Raw genomic sequence first — 21,457 nt, forward strand, 5'->3', positions numbered from 1 at the left:
ATCGATCTATGAGCTACTAGCGAGGTGGAAAACCATTCCTAAGCAGAGCTTTACCATTTTATTGGGCACAGAAACATCAACAAGGCATATTGGTTAGTAGCTTGTGATTTCTGTAGAACTTCATTAATTAGTTGTTGCTTATTTGGATTTAAAAAGTTGCTGTAGAAATACGTAAAATAAAGAAAAGGTTGGGTCATTGTATTTCTATTCTCTTAACAGGAAGCACGTGTGACCATAAATGTGAGATACAGTGTTTGTCACAGGGACATATTAAAAAAAGGTGAAAACGTTTTTTTCTTCCGTTTAAAATAACTTTAATCCTAAACATACTATTATGGACACTATGCGCAAAAAACAAACAAACAGTGCTTTAAACGAAAAGGCCAGCTTTAAACTTAAGTTCACCAAAAATCGTCATCGGCATCATCATGCGAGAGGGCAGCAATGCTGGAACAGAAAGAAACATCAAGTAAGTAATAAGTAATAAGCCTTCATTGCACCTTACAGCCGTCATGCTATTCTGTTTACTGCTATTCCTTAGCAATGAGGGTGTCTGGCTGAGATACAGTTAGAAAGGTGACATTATTGCAAAGAATGTTAAATATGAACAATAAGAACAGGAGGACTGCTGACTGAATCTTCTCAGAGGACGGAGTCTAGTTTTCCCATCATGTCTATTACAGTGAAAAGAAGTGACCCTCACAGTGCTACCCCTGCCTTTCCACCTTGGTGCCGTTTTCCTTATTCACCATTGAGATTGCAAGTCCTCAACCGGCACTCCCCTTTCATAAACCAACACTCGTCTTGGAATCAACACTCTTCAGTTTTAACAGTTTAACAAGATGTTTTGCTGAACACTGAATCAGATCGATGTTGTTTAAATAACACTCTCCAAATCACTCACAAACACACAAGACTGAATATCATGTTGATGCAAAAAAACATCATAAAAGAGGGTTTTCACACTGTACAGTACCTTTCATCCTTATCAGACAGTATTTCAGCTATGGAGCTCTCCTGCTCTCTTGCTTCCTTGCTTGAACTCTGAAAAATCAATTGAATTAATTTAGATATTTCAATGGATAGATTTGCTATTGTTTTATCAAGTTTCCTTCTGTGCTGGGATAAGCAAGTAACGCACTTCCAATCTCTAATGCACAATAATTATTGTCTTTTACACAGAAATAAAATGAGATGAGGTCTACTATAGCTTTGGCATCATGGCAATACTGTGGCTCAAAGCACTTATAATGACTCGCTCTGTAAGGCCTTTTATGAAAGAAGTCACAGCAAAGCACAAGCATGCACCACATTTTGTGGCAGGATTTTTTCAAATGCTTTTTTTAATGATTGATAAGTCAGCTGAGAAACGAATCCCATTTACAATGACAACCTGGAAAGGACCCGTTTATAAAACAGGGCACTTTACTGAGGCAATTTTGAGTGAATCTATTTGAATTACTCAGGGCTATAAAAGCAGTGGTCTGGAGTCCAGAGCCCTAACCCCTACCCGATAATGGACAACAGCAGGATAGCTATTATAAAAAAGACAGCTGTCGTGTGCTTTAAAATCATTAGTCACCTAGGAAAACAGCTTATTTAAACCTGTAGTGCTGTTAAAAGAACCACATATTTTTACCTGCTCTTGTTGACCCCGTTCTTTGTTCTGCATGACAATTTTCATGTATTTCTCAAGAGGGTCTGTTTTAGATCTCAGGTCTGCTTCCTCTCCCTCAGGGTCCTTGGATGCGGTGTCATTCCCTGCCGGTCCTTTCAAACTGGGCTCACGATGCTGCTGTTCCTCTTCCATGAGCTTTCAATAGAGACGTACAGAAAGACAATGAATAGCTGGGACTTCACGTTTCTTAGTGCCATCAACATCATCCACCTCGTGTAATCATACCACAAAGATCTAACCACCGAACACTGCTAAAGTTGTTTTTTTTGAAGAAATGAAAATAAAAAAAAATAGATAAAAGGCCACTCTTGACAGAAGGTAAAAAAAGGAAATATTGGCTCCTCTGAAAAGGCCAAGCGTCACAGAAGCCAGCTGGCTGTTTTTGTCAGTAGATCTCGCACTAGAAAGGGTGGCAGAGATGCAAGTGTCGCAGGCTTTTACACCGAAATGATAAGCAAGGCCTCACCCTCTCCAGCTCCCTCTGTTCCCTCTCCATGGCCTCCTGTCTCTCCTGCAGTCTCCTGGCCTCTCGCTGCTTCCTCTCCAGCTCCCATCTCTCTGCCGCCTCCTCCTCCTCCTCCTTCTTATCCTGCTGTTCAGCAGCTTGATGCTCAACTAATTCTGCAATAGTTTTTTTTTTAAATAAATCCTCAAATATCTCAGTTATTATAATAGGTCCCCAAAACCCATGAGCGTTCAAAAGAACCTAAGAACGCAAACAAGAGTTCATTCGCCCCAGTACAACAATATTACCAATTCTCCACCCTAAATGAATTACCATTTAGTTTCAAATTGTGAACCCATGTCCCTGTTTAGCTACTGATTGTGAAATTGTCTCCTGTATGACCATATGTATATCGCTCAAAATATTACATACTTATATCAAATCTATTCATACAATATCAAGAGAAAAATATGCTACATGTGCAGAAATTCTCTTAAAAGTACATTAGTCTTCTATTCAGTTTTTTATGTTTCAGTACAGCAATTATGGAAGCACCATATGGATATTTCACGAATCTTCACTGCTTAGTTTACATCTGCATATTGGACAGAGCCGAGAATAAATATAAGTGTAGTATACTACAATAGGTACAGACATGCAAAAAGCACTCTATGGCAAATAAGGGCCATTAACTTAAGTATCATTTAAGTCTTGCAGTATATATTATAATGCTTGCACAGTATACAGCGATGATAACTCTTCTAAAAGGTTCAGCTATGCTGCTTTTGCAAGTAATGAGCATGGGGAGAGGATTTAGATGGGCACTCACCGGGGTCTTGCTGAGAAGTAGCTATTGCTGGCTCTGGTGTGGTGACACTGTGCCTATTCATATTCTCACCAGATTGATGGGACACATCACTCTCAAGCTGCTTCAGAATGTCACTGTGATCTAGAATAAAAACAGCACAATGGCCTCTTTATTTCCTCATTATAACGGAGGAAGACAGGGGAACGGACACAGAATTCCTAATCAGCCAGCACTTCATTAAGGAGACATAACAACTTGTCCTTTACCAGTTTATAGACTTGGCACGTTGACAAAACAATGCATTTGCTTCACAAGTCTGCCTTTAAACACAACATAAAATGTGTCACATTCATTAGTCACTGATTCACAAGCTCAGAACTGGCAAAAGCAAGTAAAATAACTTTCATTTTCATTAAATACATAAACATAAATCAGGTCTAACCGATTGATATTTTCAGGTAGAAAGCATTCACTGACCAGCCTGGAAAAGGCACAGTAGGCAAAATATTAATATAACTTACAGTATGCTCTAGATATTTTTTTTTGGTATTGGAAGGTGATTCATCCCCCCAAAAAAATAGTGCAATGCCACACAAAAAAACAACAAACAATTAGACTTCAAGCACGGGAAACAGTCCACGTTTTGAAAACAGAGGTTAAGCTTCAAACGGGAAGGTTGTCTGGTTGTTCTGAACTAGAATCCTGAAGAAGTTATGTGAAGACATTAAAAAAAGACATTAGTGTTAATGCTTAGATCAATGATGTGGGGCGCAGATGTCGTGTAATAGGTATTTATGATTTCATTTAAAAACGAGTTTTGGTCATGTGCTAGTGCGTGCTTCCAACAGCCAAGGGAAGGGAATCGGGAAGGGAGCTAACAGGAAAGACCTGAAGGGCGAGCGGTATTTATAGTGAATGGGAGATGAAATTGCCGTGAATAATCTAGCATTGGCAGGACAAGCCTCCGGGGGCATGGTGATGAAAGTGAAGTGGACGTGCAGCGCGGTGCACAGTCCAAGCTTTTCCCCGTTTGCTCAGGGCGCTGGAAGAAAGCAGGGAGTAAATCCAGCTCTAGACCGTTCGGAAGCACAGTGTCCCGGCCCTGCCCTGTCAGCTTAAGAGATCAAACAATATCTAGCACATTTCAAAGGCCATTATATAGCATTGGTTGGTTTAAATAATATTTCAGCTACTGTGCCTTTTCCAGGCCAGTCAATAAACACTTTCTTCCTGAACCTATAAACCAAGTATGTATTTGACAAAAATGAAAGCCATTTTATTTACTTCTGCCAGGTCTAAGCTTGTAAATAGCTAATGAATGGGAAATGTTTGATGTAAAAAAAAAGTATTGCGCACAACATTTTATATTTAAAATTAAAATGGATTTTAATTTTTAATTTTAAAGTCAATAATATTTAAAATGATTAAATACTACAGTAAGCGTTCTCAAGCTAACCTTGTGTCCTTAATAGTGTGAAGTTTTGTTTTTAATTAGAAATCAGTTCCTGGTAACTCTCCTGCTAACCCTGCTGCCCATTCTTTAACACAACACATACAGCTCAGTGGTAGGCAACCTTGGTTTCCTCCTCGCAACAGCAGGCTCGAGTTTCCAGAATACTGAGGGGTCACAATCCTGCTAGAATAGGAATTTCCATTCATGTAATTCTGTGTAAAAAAAACATCAGGCTTCTTCAGCGACTTGACAGGGGAATTCTAAACTTCTTCTGAGTGCTGTTTCCAGTAAAGGTTTGCATTTTGGTTTTGCTCACAGAAAATAAAACAGAATTGCTCTTGTGAATTTCGTGACCCTTATAGAGGCTGTGCTTAGTTTTCCCCAAATAAATCAAAGCAGCAGTATGGAGCAGTGGTTAGGACTCTGGAGTGGAGAGTCCTGGGACGCTGCTTTTGTGCCCATAAGCGCTCAGATTGCTCTGTAAATATATCCATTCTTGCTTGAAATATGAACTTACTGTCAAGTGACTTATTTGGTTTAAATGAAAAAACAAAACAGTTTAAGTTTTATTGTGTTTGCTCACACATTTTGTGTGGTGAACTGTCATTCTGTGGTATTTCCTTTGTTTAGTCCCTGCCTCCATTTTATTGCTGTGCTTCTTAAATATTTTCATAGCTTTCCCATCATGGTTGTCCAATTTCTTTTCAACACTTGATTATCGAGTAATGATTACGTATTTGATAGTCAATAATCCTCACATTATTTGTGATAACTGTTCAGAAATATTTCAAAAAAAGAAGAAAGAGTGCACACCCATAGTTGTTAAGGTGTCGTCAGGCAAAAATCAATTTTTAATATAAAACTATAAGATAAGCTTGACTCACAATCACCCTCCTTTGGGAAAAAAACTAAATGCTACATAAATTTTGGTATACAAAAGGCTTCATCAGGATCAGAATTACAATTATGCTATACTTAATTAGAAACTACTGTGTTTTGTATAAAATATACTGATAACCCCAAAAATGTTTTTACATTGTTCCAGTGTGAAGAAGACTCAACTGATTTAAAAAGTACACATACTCTACAGTACCAACCAGGTCAGACAGGAAAACAAGAACAGTTTTATACAAGGTTCATCATGGAAAATGTGAATCACTTTGAACCAAAAATAAACAGTACTCCAGTGGAAGTCTCTTAATGATTGTCAAGTACAGAAAAGATTCTTATATTTATGTGGATATGTGGCAATTATAGAACAGTTGCCTATATGGCATATAATAATGCCTGTAAAATCTACATTGTAATACTAACTGTGCCAAAAGGACATCTGAAAGAAATAAAAAAAAACATTCACTTCCCCGTTACTGTAAAAATATCACAACAAACTCATATAGCCAGAAACATCAAATTTAACAACCATATAGGCAGCAACATCAGAGTAACTGAAACAGCCCCGAGTTACGCTTTGCTGTATATGGTAAACCTTGAAGAAAATGAAAACGCAAACACTTCATTTTGGGCGATTTTCATTTCAGTTTGTTTGTTGTGTTTCTTTAAAGTGAAAACCTCACTAATTCCAGATTGCATGTAATACAGTTTGGGCGCTACAGCTCTATTCGCTTAATTCTATTTGATTTATGTTGGTACAACTTTTGTGCCTATTTTGTTTTTAAATTAGAAAAACAGATGTCAACATTTTGGAATCTGTAAAAAATGTGTTGAAAAACAAAAGCGTTTGGAATTAAGAACATCATGTAGATTTTACTGTAAAATGTTATGATTTTATTCTTTCAAGTGTTTTAACATCTGTTAGTTTTTTACAATACTATGCATGGCATGCAAACTATTTGTACAAAGATTTTTGTAGGACCTTCTTTTGATAAAAGCTGGGGGCTTTTATAAAAGAAAAGGCTAAGTGATTCACAGTATAACAGTAAATTACTGTATATATTGCTACAAAGACTGTTCTTTTCAGGATCAGTTCTTCTGATAAAATGCAAAGCAATGACAACTTACCTCCTGAGGGTTCTGTAAGATCCTGAACAGAAATCTTTTCAGGAGGTGGTGAAGACCCTGAGCTTGAAAGACTTTCAGCTGTTTTTTGGGAACTGTAAGAAGAAAAGAAATACAGTTTAACATGTCCACTCACAGTAGGTAGCCCTCTCAACATTATGTACGTCAATAAGACATACTTCAGAACCAGGAGATACAAACATACTGTAAATGAAGCACATTTGCATTTTTTGCCATTCACATTGCTTTAACAGCAAACATCCAAGCATCAAACAAATATTAAGTAGATGCAGGGCTGTGGCACTTTTTCCATGGGTTATATAAAGAGTGCAGCATTTCAATATGTTATTGATTTTTCACTGCCCACTTCTTGAAAGCGGTGATGGTCCGGTCCCCATAAATAACCCATCTACATTCTTACTTAATTAAAACCAGAATCCTTGCTGCTATAAGGCCATTTCTGCACTTTGAAGGGAGCCTTTTAACTGAATGAGACATTCAGGATCCCCAGGGATTAAGTTGCAGTTCTGTGGGTTTTCCACGATTTATTTTTCCATGATTGATTTGGTTGTTTTTTTTTTGTATTTGTTGTTCTACATTGTTCACCATTTCTTGTCATATGGAGACAGAGCACGACAGCACGCAGCGAATGTGAATTCTGATTTACCTGGCACGCTCTCTAGCTGTACTTTTTAAAGGAGGACTGCCAAGAACACTCATATCAGCGGAAGACGATGGGTGTTCCCTAGGAGGTATCTGCCATTCAGGCAAACTGTGGTGAGAGGCTGTATGGGAATCATCTTTATCTGAAGAACAAAAAATACTATTGTTGTCAATGTATTCAATGTTGTCAATTTGAACTTTAACTGTTTTGTGTTTCCGAGGTAAGAAGAGTTGTAAAACTGGTGCCTGATAAAGGTAAATCAAAAAGAATTACCCTGAGCATTTTGCATATGAACTAACACCCCTTCCATTATTTTAAAAGACCAGCATAGGAAGCACTACTCATTCAAAAGAGTCGTTGTTTACTCTGGAGCATGTACTGTACACAATGTTACAATCACAACTCAACTGGTAATGGTTATGTATGACATCTTACAGTATCTTATTAAAGCAAAAAATGTGGTAAAGGGGGCTGCTAGCAACTATATACAATCAGCATTTATTCATTCATTTATTCATTCTATTCACTTCAGATGTTAAAAACTTTATTTTCATTGCTTCTCTGTTGTGAAACAAATCAGTGTATCTTGTATAAATGAATACAATATGGAATTAAATGCGAACCGATGTACACTGCAACAAATTAATGCAACCTACCTAAAATCATCTGACATGTAAAACTTATTTTAAGGATATACAAAGGGGGTCTAAAAGCTTGTGCTCATAAAGAGGAGAAGAGGAAGCACTAGTTTAAACAAAAGGCTGTGCAAGTCTAGCTAGCTACCCAGTCAAGGTGCTGAAGTCAATATCATTGCATTGTTCGAGAACCAGCTGGATAGGATCCTCAGATCCTTTCGCTCATAAAACTCATTTGTGTTTGAGCTCCATGATGTGCCAAATGGCCCATACAGCAGAAACAAAACATGGAACATAGAAGAAACTAGAAACATAAGCTTTTAATTTCAGGAAAGAAGCATGCTAATCCGTAATAAAGAATAATGCAGAAAATAAATAAAAGGACTGCATGTCATATTCTACTTGGTGAAAGGTAAAGTTACCTTCTGCAGTTCTCCTCCTAGATTTCCTTTTAGATGTCGAAAGAGGAGTGGAGGACAGGCGTCTGGGCGAGTTTCGCTCGGGTGGGGTCTGAACCCCTGCTGTTTCCGCTCCACCATTTAGACTCAAGGAATCTAGCAGGTGCCCATTAAACTGACGGGAAAGCAGCTCATGGGAGCCAAGCATGTCATCCGCGAATGTCACTCTGGGGGGGGAAGCAGAGGGGATCCCGCTGAGGACGGCACAATGCTGTTGCTGGGGTGACTGCGGCCCTGGTGTTGGAGTGCCCAACGCCGCCGCCTGGATGACCCTGTGCTGGTAGTTCCTGTAGGCCTCTTCCAAACATTCCGCCTCCTTTTCCAGTTCCCTGATTCGTGCCTTAGCCCCCGCCACCAGCTCGGTGTCAGGGTCCAGGGAGCTGCTCCGAGGCCTCAAGTATCTTTGACTGGTAGAGGCGAGGCCTGCTGCAGGTTCAAAGAGAGAGCCTTCGGGTACTCTCCTGCTCTTCTGAACAGGCCCATCGACGTAGAGATCAGGCGGCACAATCCTATCAGCAGTGAGATCGAGGACAGAGCGATCGACTAGAGAAGGCTTTGGGTTGCGGAAGACTTCATTTTCCAATGCTGCAGCCATCACAAGATGCAGAACACAGAAAGAGAAGGAAAAAGACAGATGAGAAATATAGTAATGGTGATTAAAAACTCCTAAAAGGCTGGATTGCAAGGAACTATATTGGTTTTGAATAGAAAGTATGGAGAAACAAATTAAAAATAATTCTGAAGCAGGTGATTCATATGCAGAAATTAAGACAGGTTATCATGATAATTGTACACACTTGCATATAATACACACAATCAATTGCTCTGAGATTCTCCTCAGTCTGAAACATTTAAACACAGGATTCACAATGCCATATAATATCTCAGTTGTTTATTTTGCAGCCATTCATTCACAGGAAATGTTATGTAATGATCTGAAGCACTCATAAATCATGATTTACATTCATTTTCAGAGATGTTTAAACAACAGCTGGTTTTAAAAACATTATATTTCAAGCTTTTCCATATTCATAAGCACTGTATAGTTGTAGAAAAGCAATCTGGTCCACATATTGTTCAACCTGCTTATAACTTTGCACCAACATGAAGCTGCTGCACTTGGTAACAGGTAGCAGTACAGAAAGGTGTCAGAAACAACATTAATTGGACAAGACATGCTGTACCTCTGTTTGAACCAAAGCTACCTACTATTAATATGTTCGACAGGTCACAATGAAAATTAATCAAACACTATTGTTTGTGTGCTTTAAAGTTTTTTAAAAAATGTTTTTTACCCCCAAAATACATGTTTTGTAAATAGGTCACATAAGACTACGATTATCTTCAATTGTTATGTATGACTTAAAGGGAAAAAGACTAACCCAGCTGTGTTTGTTTTAGTTGTATTTTCACATCCTCTGCATGGGTAGCTAGCCATTCTGCTCTCTCTTCACATTCCATGAGCTGGGCCTTCAACTGAGCAGAACGCTCAATCTGTGAAAAAAGAAGGAGTTTCCCAATTCAGACAATGCCACAATTGAGTTAGGGGGTCTTGGTTTATTTATCATTTCCCCAATGAAAGAGACTCTAGGAATCATGGGTGCAAAAACTAGTGCTATAAGCAGTGCTATTCTGTAGCACCAAATATTGTTCTATCACAGACAAGAGCACTGCCAAAAATCTTCCATCTCCAGGTCAAATGTCGGCAGAGCATAACAGATAATAAGGCTGCACACATGGGATGTGCTAATCGACACGTTTAATCAGAACAGCACATTCTGATTGGTGCCTTTTCTTTGTCTTTGCAAGATAAGATTCGTAAGTGAAGCAAATGAGGTAAACGTATCTGCTAAATGAGAGAAAAGTGGGAGTACTGAATGGAAAGCAAACATTTTGATGAGGCAATAACAAAGGGAGCAGTCAATTGCTTTTGCGGGCACGCACTGCACGACCATGCCTAGCTGAAGCACCAGTGAGCCTCGAGAGACTGTGGCACCTGTGCTCAAAATGAAACAGCATTCACGCCAGAGATTATGCTTGCAGAGATGCACAAGTATGTCAAAGCTCACATGGCAGCATTGGCTCTAAATATCGTTTTCCTTTTTCTTTCATGGCAACTTTTGAAACGCAAGTCTACGTACAAAACAGCCTGGTTTTCTGACCTCATTTTGTAACTGCCTCTCCAGCACCTGTTTCTGATTTTCAAACTCCTCTTCATCCAGCTTCCTGGCATTTTCCATTTTCCTCACCTCGGTCTGCAGAGCCAAGTACTCAGCAGTGGGCTGACGTAGAGCTACAAAAGCAAACAACACCCTGTAATTAGCAAATAAAACTACAAAACTAGTTTGTTTGTTTTTTTTAAACCTGAATAAAAAACGTAACTTGTAATCTGCAAATGTGCACATTAATAGTCTTGGTTTCTGACACACAGCCTTTGTAGAACGACTCAAATTTCACCCTGGGAGATCCACATGAAGTCAGTTACAATGTTTAGCACCCTCCATCCCCAGGAATGTTATTAAATAATTCATTCAAAGTAGTAAATAGTTTGTTATACTCTACTTTTATGATAGTATTAATCCTAGCATATGGTAGATAAGACACAATTTAACTCATTTAAAACAAAGTTTTGAATGCATAATTCTATAACACTAGATACGTTCACAATGAAATCATCAAAAAATGAATGCATTAATAAATGAATCCTTCCTGAAAAAAATTCAAAGGGAGCGAATGGTCCAGCCCAGTATGCATCAGTGGCTGAAAAGCTTCAAAGAACATGCAGCTTTTATCTCACTTCACTCAGCCTCGGGTCCAAGTCCTTGTTCTCTCTAGACAGGAGTAGTGCATCTCTCTCCTAACTGGTATCAATGCATCAGCAAACCATCTCTAGCGCATCCATTCAAATTTCTGCAGCTCATTTAGTATCATTTTCTTTACCATTCATCCACTCTACACCGAGACTGGACAGTTTAATGTTGTAATGTCCACTGTTTTTGTCATTGTATTTGTGATAGTATGACCATTTCTTCCATTTAGTCCTCTTCGTGTCTTTGCTTAAGTACGTCATTGACTGTAAATCAGCTTCTATAAAGGTGACAGTTAAATTGTCTTTTAGCATACAAGGTGTCTCTGAAAAAAACTACCTTAAACAGATGGACTGATATGGATTTAATCATCAAGGGACGAGGCAGAAACAATTTATAAACAACTGCTAAAGGTGCTGTTAGCATCACATTTGTTAGGCCCATTAGTTTTTTTACATTGTGCTGTTGAACATTTATTACACAAAATATAACAGCACACGTCAAGGAAAACAAACAATATTTATATTTATGTGTTGCTGCCCTCATATGGAGAAAATACATAACTTAACTTGAGTACAAAAGAATCTAGTTTTTCTGCAACCCCTAGCATCAATGCAAAGCACTTGTTACTTGGCTGACGATTGCAAATGAATGTAACAGTGCTGAATCAAGCTCCCTCACAAACAGGAAACAACAGTGAGTTCAATGCAGTCTCTTGCTTCTGTCCTGGCACTCAGCCCCCCATAAAGAAGGCTGTCTGTCCTATGGTATTAGTGCGCTGACCCATGCTTCACAGGGCTTCAAGTCTGTTTCCCAGCACTGTCTGTGGTACAGGATTTGCTGCCAAGAAACAGCACATTGACAGGCACAGAGTGTCCTAAATAAGTCCCCCACAATACTGGTCCCAGCTTGCCCCTGCTGGACTCAGAGAACTGGGAATTCACACTGGGAATGTGCTGGCTAATTAAAACAGTAAACATATAGGTTAAGGTGGATGTTTAAAACATATGCGCACACAAACTTAAGAAAAAAATTCTCAAGGCTTTGGTTGGTTTTCGAAACCATTTTGACTCTTGCTGTTAGTCTCAGTCATCTACAGAGAAAGCCCAAGATTCGTTTATCACAAGCCTCCAGACAGTGTTGGAAGATGACGCACTCACCTGCTTTAAATTGGCGGTTCTCTTCCTGGGCGTCTTCAAGGTGCCTTGTAATGAGCCTCACCTGGGCCTGGAGCTCCAGCCTCTCTCTCTTGAGCACTGGGTAGTCTGTAGTCTCCTCCAGCCTCTCCTTGAGCAGCTTGGTTTGTTGTGTTAGTAAAGATATTTGTGACATTGCGGCATCCAGCTCTACCTAGAGAAAGTCAAAAAAGAAAACATTTGCTTTGGGGACAGCATCATGGTGCTCCCTCTTAAACCTTGTTGTGCAATTAGTACTATAACCTTTAATTTCGGCCCACTTGTAAAGCCGAAACCTGGTTATGGAACGCTACAGAACAAATCCAAAATACATCAATACAATTTCTCATTAAAAATTAAAATATAGTTTTTATAATTAAAAAAATATTTATAATTAAGTAAAATAATAAATAAAAATGCTTTTTGACCATCACTGGTCTCTGCTGTTGCCTTCTAGATTGAGATGATAATTTTTCCAACTATCCATGTACACTTAAATGAGAGTTAAAACCACCGCTGAAAAGATCACTTCATGTTATATCAAATTAGCACAGCAGTCCACTCCACTGCCTAAAGTTATTTTTGCCAGCTTTTGAAAAGGAACATATTACATAAGTCTGATGGTTCTCGTCAGCATAAGATGTTTATTATCAGGGGCCAAAACATAATATTACAACACATGCTGACAGACCACTCCACAGCACAGCTTCACCTTCCACGTTTTCCCATTTAATCTTCTTTCAGTGTCGCTTTCCAGGCACCCAGTTAAGACACATACATTTCACACACGCAGAAAATATCGCAACATAAATGCACCTGCAGTCGCTTCACTTCAGCAGTGGCTTGTCTCTGCTCCTCTGTCTTGTGATCAAGAACAGCCAACTCCTTCCGTAAACGGAGGCTTTCAGCTAAGAAGAAGCATAGACATGAGACAAAAGGTAATTGCAAACAAATTATGCTGGACCTATATATATATAGGAACAAGTAATAGGTTTATTCCATGCTGAAAAAAAGAAGAAAGAGAACACAACGTTTCGGCCGTGGAGCCTTCTTCAGGTGTGCAACTGTAACAGTGTATAATATATATATATTTTATACACTGTTACATATATATATATTATAACGGCTAAGGCAAATGCAAAACTTAAAAGTGCAACTGTAACAGTGTATAAAACTGGAACAAAAAAATATTCTGGGCTAGAACTGTGAACCACTTTTAAAGCACAAACCCATAGATTCTGAGTGAGGCAGACATCGGATATGAAGCACGTACTGGTTATTTCTGGACCAAGCTACATACAAATCACGGTGCAAAACCGGAGGCACCATTATCTTCTGGTTGCCCAGAAGCCATGCCACAAGAGCAGCTTGTGAAATCGTGTGTGGATGTTGCAAAAACTAACCGCTGCTTGTTTGTACTCTGTTTCTACATTAGCTGTTTCATTGAGATTGTGTGAAAACAGAATTAAGCTATCATTTGCATGATCATTTGCACTATTTTACAAAGGACACGCAACGCTGCTTGGCTGTACTTCGATTCTGTATTGGCGATTGTTTGTGTTAATAAACTGAGGAAAAGCAGTTTCTGTATTTGTTATTTCTCTGTCAAAGTTCAGGTGAGCTACTATGGGATGCTAGTTAAATTATTTCTTCCTCAGCTACTTTGTTGAAGGGCTTCTGGTAGTGTTATCTGCTTTAAAACTCTTATTGCGAACAACAACAAAAATTCTCGTGAAAAAAAACCATTATAAAAACATTTTAAAAGGCAACACACCTTTAATCCTTTTCTCATCTTCAGTGACCTTTTCAGTTCTTTTCAGATATTCTTCTTTCAGTTCCAGTTGATATCTAAGAAAAAAAATTAGACTCGTCAAGTTCATATTTAGAAAATACACAAAGAATGGTTGAAACAATTGTTTCCTCTTTCTTTGTAGCTTTTATAAACACTTAAAAGAATAAGAAAAAACCCTTAACTATCATTTTGATTGATCGTAAAAACATTTTTTGATCTGCCATGATTTTATCAATACATTTTTAACTGCAGCCTTGAACACAACCAGCTAACAATTAATATACAAAATGTTATTTTATTAAACATGATGTGAATGCACTAGTAATATAAATACTAATTCATACCATGCTGTTTTATGATAAATTCACACAATTTCATTTGCCAGAGTTTCTGACTGCAGTGTGCTCTAGTATATTGCTGTAATGCCCAATGACAGCTGTTCATACTTGCTAGATCTACTGACTAAAATACTTAAATAATCATTTCATTTGTGGTGAAGCTAAAAGAACATTATATTTTCATTTAAAAAGATTTTTTTAAGTCAGGCTTGAGCATAGCCTCTGAAATTGCATCTTAACAGTCTCAGTTAATGACAGGGCTGGGATAAGTGTATAAGTATATAGTAGAATTGAGTGACTGATGCTTCACATACTTCTACCTGCAGTTGATATAAAGCACATTCTATTAAAAAAATGGACCAGGCCAATATTGTACTTCAGAAACCTTAGGAATACTGCTCCATCTCTTGACTAACATGTAAAACTGTACTGAAGGTATAAAAGTCAGCTCCTTATTTGAAAGAAGTGTAGCACATCTAGACAAAAGACTTTCTAATCCTCTCCAACTAAAGCAGATTGTTTCAGTTAACAGAAAAATATTTTGTTTGGTAAATAGGACATCATTCATCTTACAGATTAAGCCACTACTCTTGGATGGTAATACAAAATACCTTATTTACATTGGCTCTTTCACACAACATGTGATGACATTATTTCTCTTGATACATTTCCTATTGTCTACCTCTGCCCAACAGTGACACCTGCTGGTACCAGCAGGAAAATGTGAATGTGAAGTTCTTTAGTCTGTAGTAGACGCTCAACACAGGTTTGACTGAAGTGAGACAAGCAAACATTTCTCTGCACTGCTATGGCAAGTTGACCTCAGCAGACGCTGAAATGTACAATTGTGTGCTTGAGTGTTCAGGTTTCCTGTAGGCACTCAGCACACAAGAGGAATCTAGCTTTGTTACTATTCTACTGAGAAGAACAGCACTTTTTAAGAATTTGCTAATGCTTAACCAAATTAACACCAGATGGGGCATTTTGCTTAATTATGGATACATCATACGTTGCAGGAACAGCCGCAGCCAGAAATCATATGGATCCAAATATACCATACTGTTGATCAAAACAAAGGTGTAAGAATCCAGATAGTAAATTTCCAACATTCATTTCCAACATGAAAAGCAAACAGCAAAATCCATGAGAGGCCATTCATACTTTAGAAGCTCATTCTTTAGTTTCTGATCATAGGTATCTTCAATGGTTTTAACCGCAAGCTCTCTGCGTCTTAAAGCCTCCTCTGTAGTCTTAGTCTTCTCGTCTTGCAATCTGTAATTCCTATGCAACAAACAGGAAAAAAAGCTACATAGATGGAGGGCAACAATACTGAAGTGTAAAATATATATATATATATTATACCATTCCAGCTACTTTCGCTGTTTATGTTGTCTGTGTATATCTGTTGCCCTGCACATTGAATTCACAACCTTATATTATCACACTTTGCTGAATGTTCGTAAATAGTCAGGCTTTTTTGGATTTTCTGAAATAACATTAGGCTGAAGTCTAAGTGCTTAGCCCGACTGAACAGTGTCTCAAATCCTAGTGTTAGAGAGCTATCAGATATGAGTACTGTACATTTTAGTCACAGACGGAAAAAGCTCTATGTACAAATGTACAGCTCTATGTTATACATGTTTTTAGCATGTTTTAGCTACATACTGTACCTCATAAAAATCAATCCACACATTAAATCTTAATTTTTTTAGGCCTGCTTTTTCTTAATTTTATTATTAATATAGTTTAATTGAAACTATATGTTCTTGCTTAAGCACAGCTGACATAACCTGTGGGTAAACCTGTAAGCCTGTTTATAAAAATAATTTAAAAAAGATCAGCACATAGTAAGTTGACTTACACTAGAAGGTTTTAATCATTTCATAAATATGATTAGAGCTTCACATAAAGAGAGAAATGACAATGGTGAACTGCATGCTTACTTGCTATTAATACAAATGAGTTCACATACAGGTATAATCTCATTACTTGCCCACAAGGGTATCATTATAGTCTGTTGTTGCAGTGCTTAAGCTAATTAGACTTTATTGGCTTACATTTCAAAAGCTTCTATTCTTTGCTTCAGTTCTGCCTCTCTGTTCCTTACTGTTTCAATCTCTTTAAGAAGTGATTGTCTTTGAGCATAGATTTCTTTTTCTTCAATCTAGGGTAAGAAAAAAAAGAATTAAGTTTATGAAAAGTGTACCACTGCGTCAGATTTCGGAAACAATATACCATCAATAACCTATGTGCTTTTATGTTAAGAAAAACCTTATTTTTAAATATATATATATATTATTAAGAAGAATTTATTTTTTAAAATAAGGGGCAATTTTTTTAACTACACAGTGTATTTATGAGGTTCTCTGTAGTTCTCTGTAGGATAATCAAATGTATACTTTTATTTCATTACTTGGTTTAAGATGTGTAGCACGTTTGTGGTGTAACAACACTCTGCTGTCTTAAATTCTAAGTTAAAATATAACACTTGTACAATTTTACAAATATAAATTGTACAAATCTTCTAATATTGACCTTTTACATAAGGTTTGATATTTTAAAGTTTATGACTTTTTGGCTGGGAAAGATACGCATAAGCATGTACTGGATCTTTTAATCGTCTGTTATGCAGTACCCATGATTATTCCCTTCCTTTATCTCTTGTACTACCTCTTGCTGCTTTTGTAGTCTCTCAATGGCATTCTTCTCCCGGTTTATCAGGGCCTCTGATTTGATCTGGTAGGTCCTCTCCATTTCCCGTCTCAGCTCCGAAACTTCCTTCTGTGATTTTTCCTTTTCCTCCAGCTTAAGCCTGGCCAGTTCAACCTCTTTAAAATGCTGCAGCTGCACCAAACATTACTTCCATAAATATCCCATTGCACATATAAATTACATCTCAAGGTGCTGGATGATGTAGAGTCTTTACATTTAAATCTGGTAAATATGCTGTGGGTTTTTTTGACTGTTTCATCAAAATCTCAAAAAAAAAAGTTCAAGCGCAATGTAATCTATCATCTGATTTTCCTTCAGTCTTTCGCACTGTTAAATGAAAAAACAGCATTCAATTCAAGTGAAGTGAATTATTAAATGCATTCAAGAGAAAAATGACGGAACTGTAATGAAACGGTAAGACCATTTTACACAGCTGGGTGTGCTAAATAACATACTTGGCTTAAAATGACTAAGTACCTGTTGGTTCATTTCTGCTTGAACTTGTGCTTCGATTTCCTTCCTGTACTCTGCAAGCTTGGCTTCCAAAGACTCCCACTTATTACCCTGGTGATGAAGGGCTGCAAACTGATCATCAATCATCTGAAGTTTTTCAGCTATGAAAAGAATATAACGGTAAAAAGAAAGCAGGTTTTCTTGTGGCAAACACAGCTACTTTTATAGGGAGAAAATAAAATAATTTGGTTAACAACAATATTTAATTTATATTCTACCATTTTGCCATTTCTACCTGTAGCTAAAGTGCTTACCTAGGGATTCTCTGTACTGTGGGGTGGAGTCTGTCTGGGTGTCTGCATCACAACGCTCTTTGTGCAAGTGATGGTCTGTCAATTCAATAAGCAGCTTCATTAGAAAACCTGAAAGAGATTGAAAGAAAAACATAACATGTTGTTTTTCTTTTTTTTACTGGAATATACAATATCATGTACTACCTCCTAAAATGTTTATTTGCTTAGCACTAATAAATGAAAGACTTCGATATGATGGTTCAAAACCATATTATTAGTCAGTTGTGAGAAATAAGATAAATTCTGTACAGGGTACAAAAAGGACTTTAAAATTTTATTATGTAATTACAGTTACATTAGGAGCTGTGCAACTACATGATGTAAATGGCATTATGGATCAATTTGTGCATAGAAATATTGAAGCAAGATGAATCCCATGTGGCAGGAAGCGATGTGGAATATGTTAAATATTTAAAACTGAGAAGGGTTTTCTTCAGATATTGTGGATTGTGTGACTAGATTTATTACCTAACAGAATTCAGCTCCTGCCTTCAGTAATTAAGGCTTGAAGGAATCCTCATCGTTCAAAAACTACTTTGAAATGTTGCCATCACATTACAATAAAACATATTTGACATAAAAGACAAATAATGGTAGCGCTAACATACCTTTTGTGCCATCTTTTTGCATACTTGAAGTCTGTAATTAAAACAATTAAGTCAAAACTATGGAACAAAGCCATAAAGAAGAAAATTAATCTGTGGTATATATTACTTATAACTCATGGTAAACAATCAGTCTGACATACCAGGGATTTGTACAGGGCTGAGCGAGGGCTGATTTTCATCAGCTGAAGAAGATCTCTAGTGGAAAACACCTTTTCAGTGGAAGAGTGGAAGCAAAAACAAAATCTAATCAACAAATTAAAACCTGGCTTATTCTCACGTTTGTAAACACAAAGTTGTCAATTTAAAAAAAAAACACAGTTTAACATCCGAGTTTAGAAAAATTCTGGGGGTTCTTCATTTTTCCGGATAAGACTCAGTTGCATTCACATGGGCAGTACAGTACGGCAGTTATCAAAACTTAAAGGCCATGATAAACACAATATGGACACTCCACTGGGAGTTACAGTACAACTTCTGTATTGTTCGAACGTGTTATGCACTCTGTCCACCATACTATTTGTCTTCCTGCATACTATTAGTAAATTAAGAACAAAATAAATAACTCTGGAATACTTGCCTTGTCTTTTTCCAAGCCACATTCAGGGTAGAAAACAGACAGAGTGTACTCATATCCAACGTTGCGCAAGTGATCTGCTACCAGACTGTTGGAGGCTTGCACCAAGACAGAATCAGCTTCCACAGGGACTGGCTTCAGAGCCACCTCTCCTCTCAGCACAGGGTGCTTTAGCTCCTGAATGAGCTGGTTACGTAGCTGCGTCTAGATAGGAATGCCCACAAAAAAAATATTTTTGAATACGGTATCACAGAGCAATACTGTATTTGTTGTCATAAATGTTGTCATGCAGCCTGTCATTCATTTTTTATTAATTTGGGACAGGGCTTGTTATATGTACTACCTGAAAACTACCTGCAAATCTTTTTTGGTTAATTGAAATATGTCCGTTAATAATTCGTTTTTATAGTGTAGGCAACCGTTTTCTGTAGCTGGCTGTCTACCTATTGTAAAACTAAATCAATCTATTTAACAGTCAGATTATTTCAAGTATGCACTTAAAAGAAGGTGACTATAAGCTTCAGAAAGCGGCACATTTTGAGATGAAAATGTTAATTGTTGAGAAAGGCTAGATAGTTGCATTTGGGCCTTTGAATTTCCAATAACTAAATCACCCCTGACCCCCTCTTAAAAAAATTCCTACACGTACCTTAAGAGTATCTAAAACACCACGGTTCTTGAACGTCTGGTAAAGCCTCTTTCTCATTTCATCAGGTGAAATAACATCTTCTTTAGCGGCAGACATGTTAAACCTGCAGGCAGAAAAACATTAGAAAATGGCTAAATGAACACTATTTGTCCTGGGAGACTGTTCTGTTTTTCTGCTGTCTAGCCATTCCTGTATTCTGTCATCGGTTTGAAAAATACCCACATTCCCACAATCTGTTGTTCCAACATCAGCTTACAGAGCTGCCTAACAGCAGTCAAGCTCTTTATTAACTGATTGCCCCTTTATATAGCTAAACAGCTCTTAATATGTGGTAAATGTACAATGAATAGATTTGTGGGAATGACAAGCGTACTATCAAACACTCTAACAATTAGCTTTTCTTTCCTTTGGCAAAGGTTCAATTCAATTAAACACAGTTGTATAAGGTAAGTTCTGAAACTCAGAAACTGGTGCAGCATCGACACCAATTACAAATCCCATTCAGTTTTCTGCAATGCTGAAAGTACATTTTTAAAATACACCTCAAATTACTCATTGTACAAATGTGTACAACTTACAAATTGTACATCATCAATCCATTTTCTTTATCCAATACAGAGTAATGGGAAAGCTGGAAGACAATCAACAGCAAGCAAAGGGTAAGGTACACCCTGGACAGGACACCAGTCTATCACAGGACAGACACGAACACACACTCAACCAAGACTTTCCCAGACCCCAATTAACCTATTGTACCAGCATGTCTTTGGACTGTGGGAGGAAACTCATGCAGACACAGGGAGAATATACAAACTCCATGCAGATAACACCACAGGAAATTGACCCAAAAACACAAAACCCAGGTTTGTGAGACAGCAATACTAACTAGCCACTGCATCACTGGGCTACCCCAATTATACATCAATTAACCTGCCATTAATATCTCGTTTGCAACAAAAAAACAGAAGTCAAAGGGGTCGCCCGTTCCCAAGGTATAAAACTCGCAGGATTGTAACTCTCTCCGGGACAAGTTGTCCCACCCCTTTTCTAAACAGTTCATTTTTGGCTTTGAAGCAGATTACTTGTTGAATAGACTCTGACCAAGACCTTCACGTAGTACAGCACTTGTAAAGAACTTCATTAAAATCTGCCAAAGACTAATAATAATAACAACAACTCCTTACACTTACATGGCGCTTTTCTGGACAGACTAATACAGTTCCTACAGTTTATCATCTGAAGTTATCGGTTATATTACTGTACGATGTAAAACTATTGACTTCATTTTGGTTCAATTGCAAATATCATGCAATATCATATCACTTGTCCAAATTACATAGGTTAACCATCATATTTGCTATTACATCATTCTCTAGGCGTTATATGTGGCGTTTAAGGTCAAAGCTTAAAAAGTGGATTACCCGATATGTACTGTTTTAAAACTGAAATCATACAGTAAAAGATGGAATTCCGCAAAATGTAAAAAAGTTGAAGAACAAACCTTATTCTTTTATTTCAGATCGCGATTTCAGTACATAAATCATTAAATACATGGCTGTAATCAAATGCAATGCACAAGCACCGGGACGGATCCTGGATTTATTAACTATTTTTATAAATACAAAAATGAGTAAGCTACCTGTCTCCTGGTAACCGTCGGACGCTCCTTGTGTCTTTCCTGGTTCACACTCTGACGTCTGACTCTCGACAAGTTTTTACAGGTGCTTTGAAATCAAGGCGGTTCTTTAGGCGGTACAGTTAACGAACCAACTCACTCTTAGAGCAACATGATTGGTTACTTGACAGAACAGAAGAGGTCAAAGATGCTGTATATTTTCC

General features: G+C 37.6%; 1 protein-coding gene across 3 annotated transcripts; it reads right to left on the reverse strand.

Moving 5' to 3' along the window:
- Positions 1-289: 289 nt before the first annotated feature.
- On the reverse strand, positions 290-21,330 carry ofd1 (OFD1 centriole and centriolar satellite protein). Of its 3 annotated transcripts, none has more exons than XM_088912910.1 (23): positions 21,258-21,330; positions 19,619-19,721; positions 18,973-19,173; positions 18,536-18,604; positions 18,396-18,426; positions 17,749-17,856; positions 17,459-17,595; positions 16,940-17,113; positions 16,327-16,433; positions 15,431-15,550; positions 13,914-13,987; positions 12,956-13,047; positions 12,125-12,314; positions 10,347-10,450; positions 9,540-9,651; positions 8,122-8,742; positions 7,068-7,206; positions 6,404-6,495; positions 2,953-3,072; positions 2,145-2,299; positions 1,640-1,813; positions 977-1,044; positions 290-447 (listed from the first exon to the last, which is right to left on the reverse strand). In XM_088912910.1, the coding sequence occupies exons 2-23, from the start codon at positions 19,712-19,714 to the stop codon at positions 402-404; spliced, it is 3,030 nt and encodes a 1,009-aa protein (XP_088769036.1). In that variant the 5' UTR covers positions 19,715-19,721; positions 21,258-21,330; the 3' UTR covers positions 290-401. The 3 variants fall into 3 exon arrangements, with proteins under 3 accessions (XP_088769036.1, XP_088769035.1, XP_088769037.1); XM_088912909.1 differs by having other exon boundaries at positions 10,320-10,450; XM_088912911.1 differs by lacking the exons at positions 290-447; positions 977-1,044; positions 1,640-1,813; positions 2,145-2,299; positions 2,953-3,072 and adding an exon at positions 4,541-4,596 and having other exon boundaries at positions 10,320-10,450.
- Positions 21,331-21,457: the final 127 nt, after the last annotated feature.

Source organism: Atractosteus spatula, chromosome 4 (genome assembly GCF_055471065.1).
Source record: "Atractosteus spatula isolate fAtrSpa1 chromosome 4, fAtrSpa1.hap1, whole genome shotgun sequence".
NCBI lineage: Eukaryota > Metazoa > Chordata > Actinopteri > Semionotiformes > Lepisosteidae > Atractosteus > Atractosteus spatula.

Coding starts and splice junctions, on each gene's coding strand:
- ofd1 (XM_088912909.1), bottom strand. CDS start 19,714: ATGTCTGCCGCTAAAGAAGATGTTATTTCACCTGATGAAATGAGAAAG. Junction 8,743..9,539: donor ACTAAAACAAACACAGCTGG/GTTAGTCTTTTT, acceptor TGATGGCTGCAG/CATTGGAAAATGAAGTCTTC. Junction 448..976: donor CTGTCTGATAAGGATGAAAG/GTACTGTACAGT, acceptor TTTCTGTTCCAG/CATTGCTGCCCTCTCGCATG.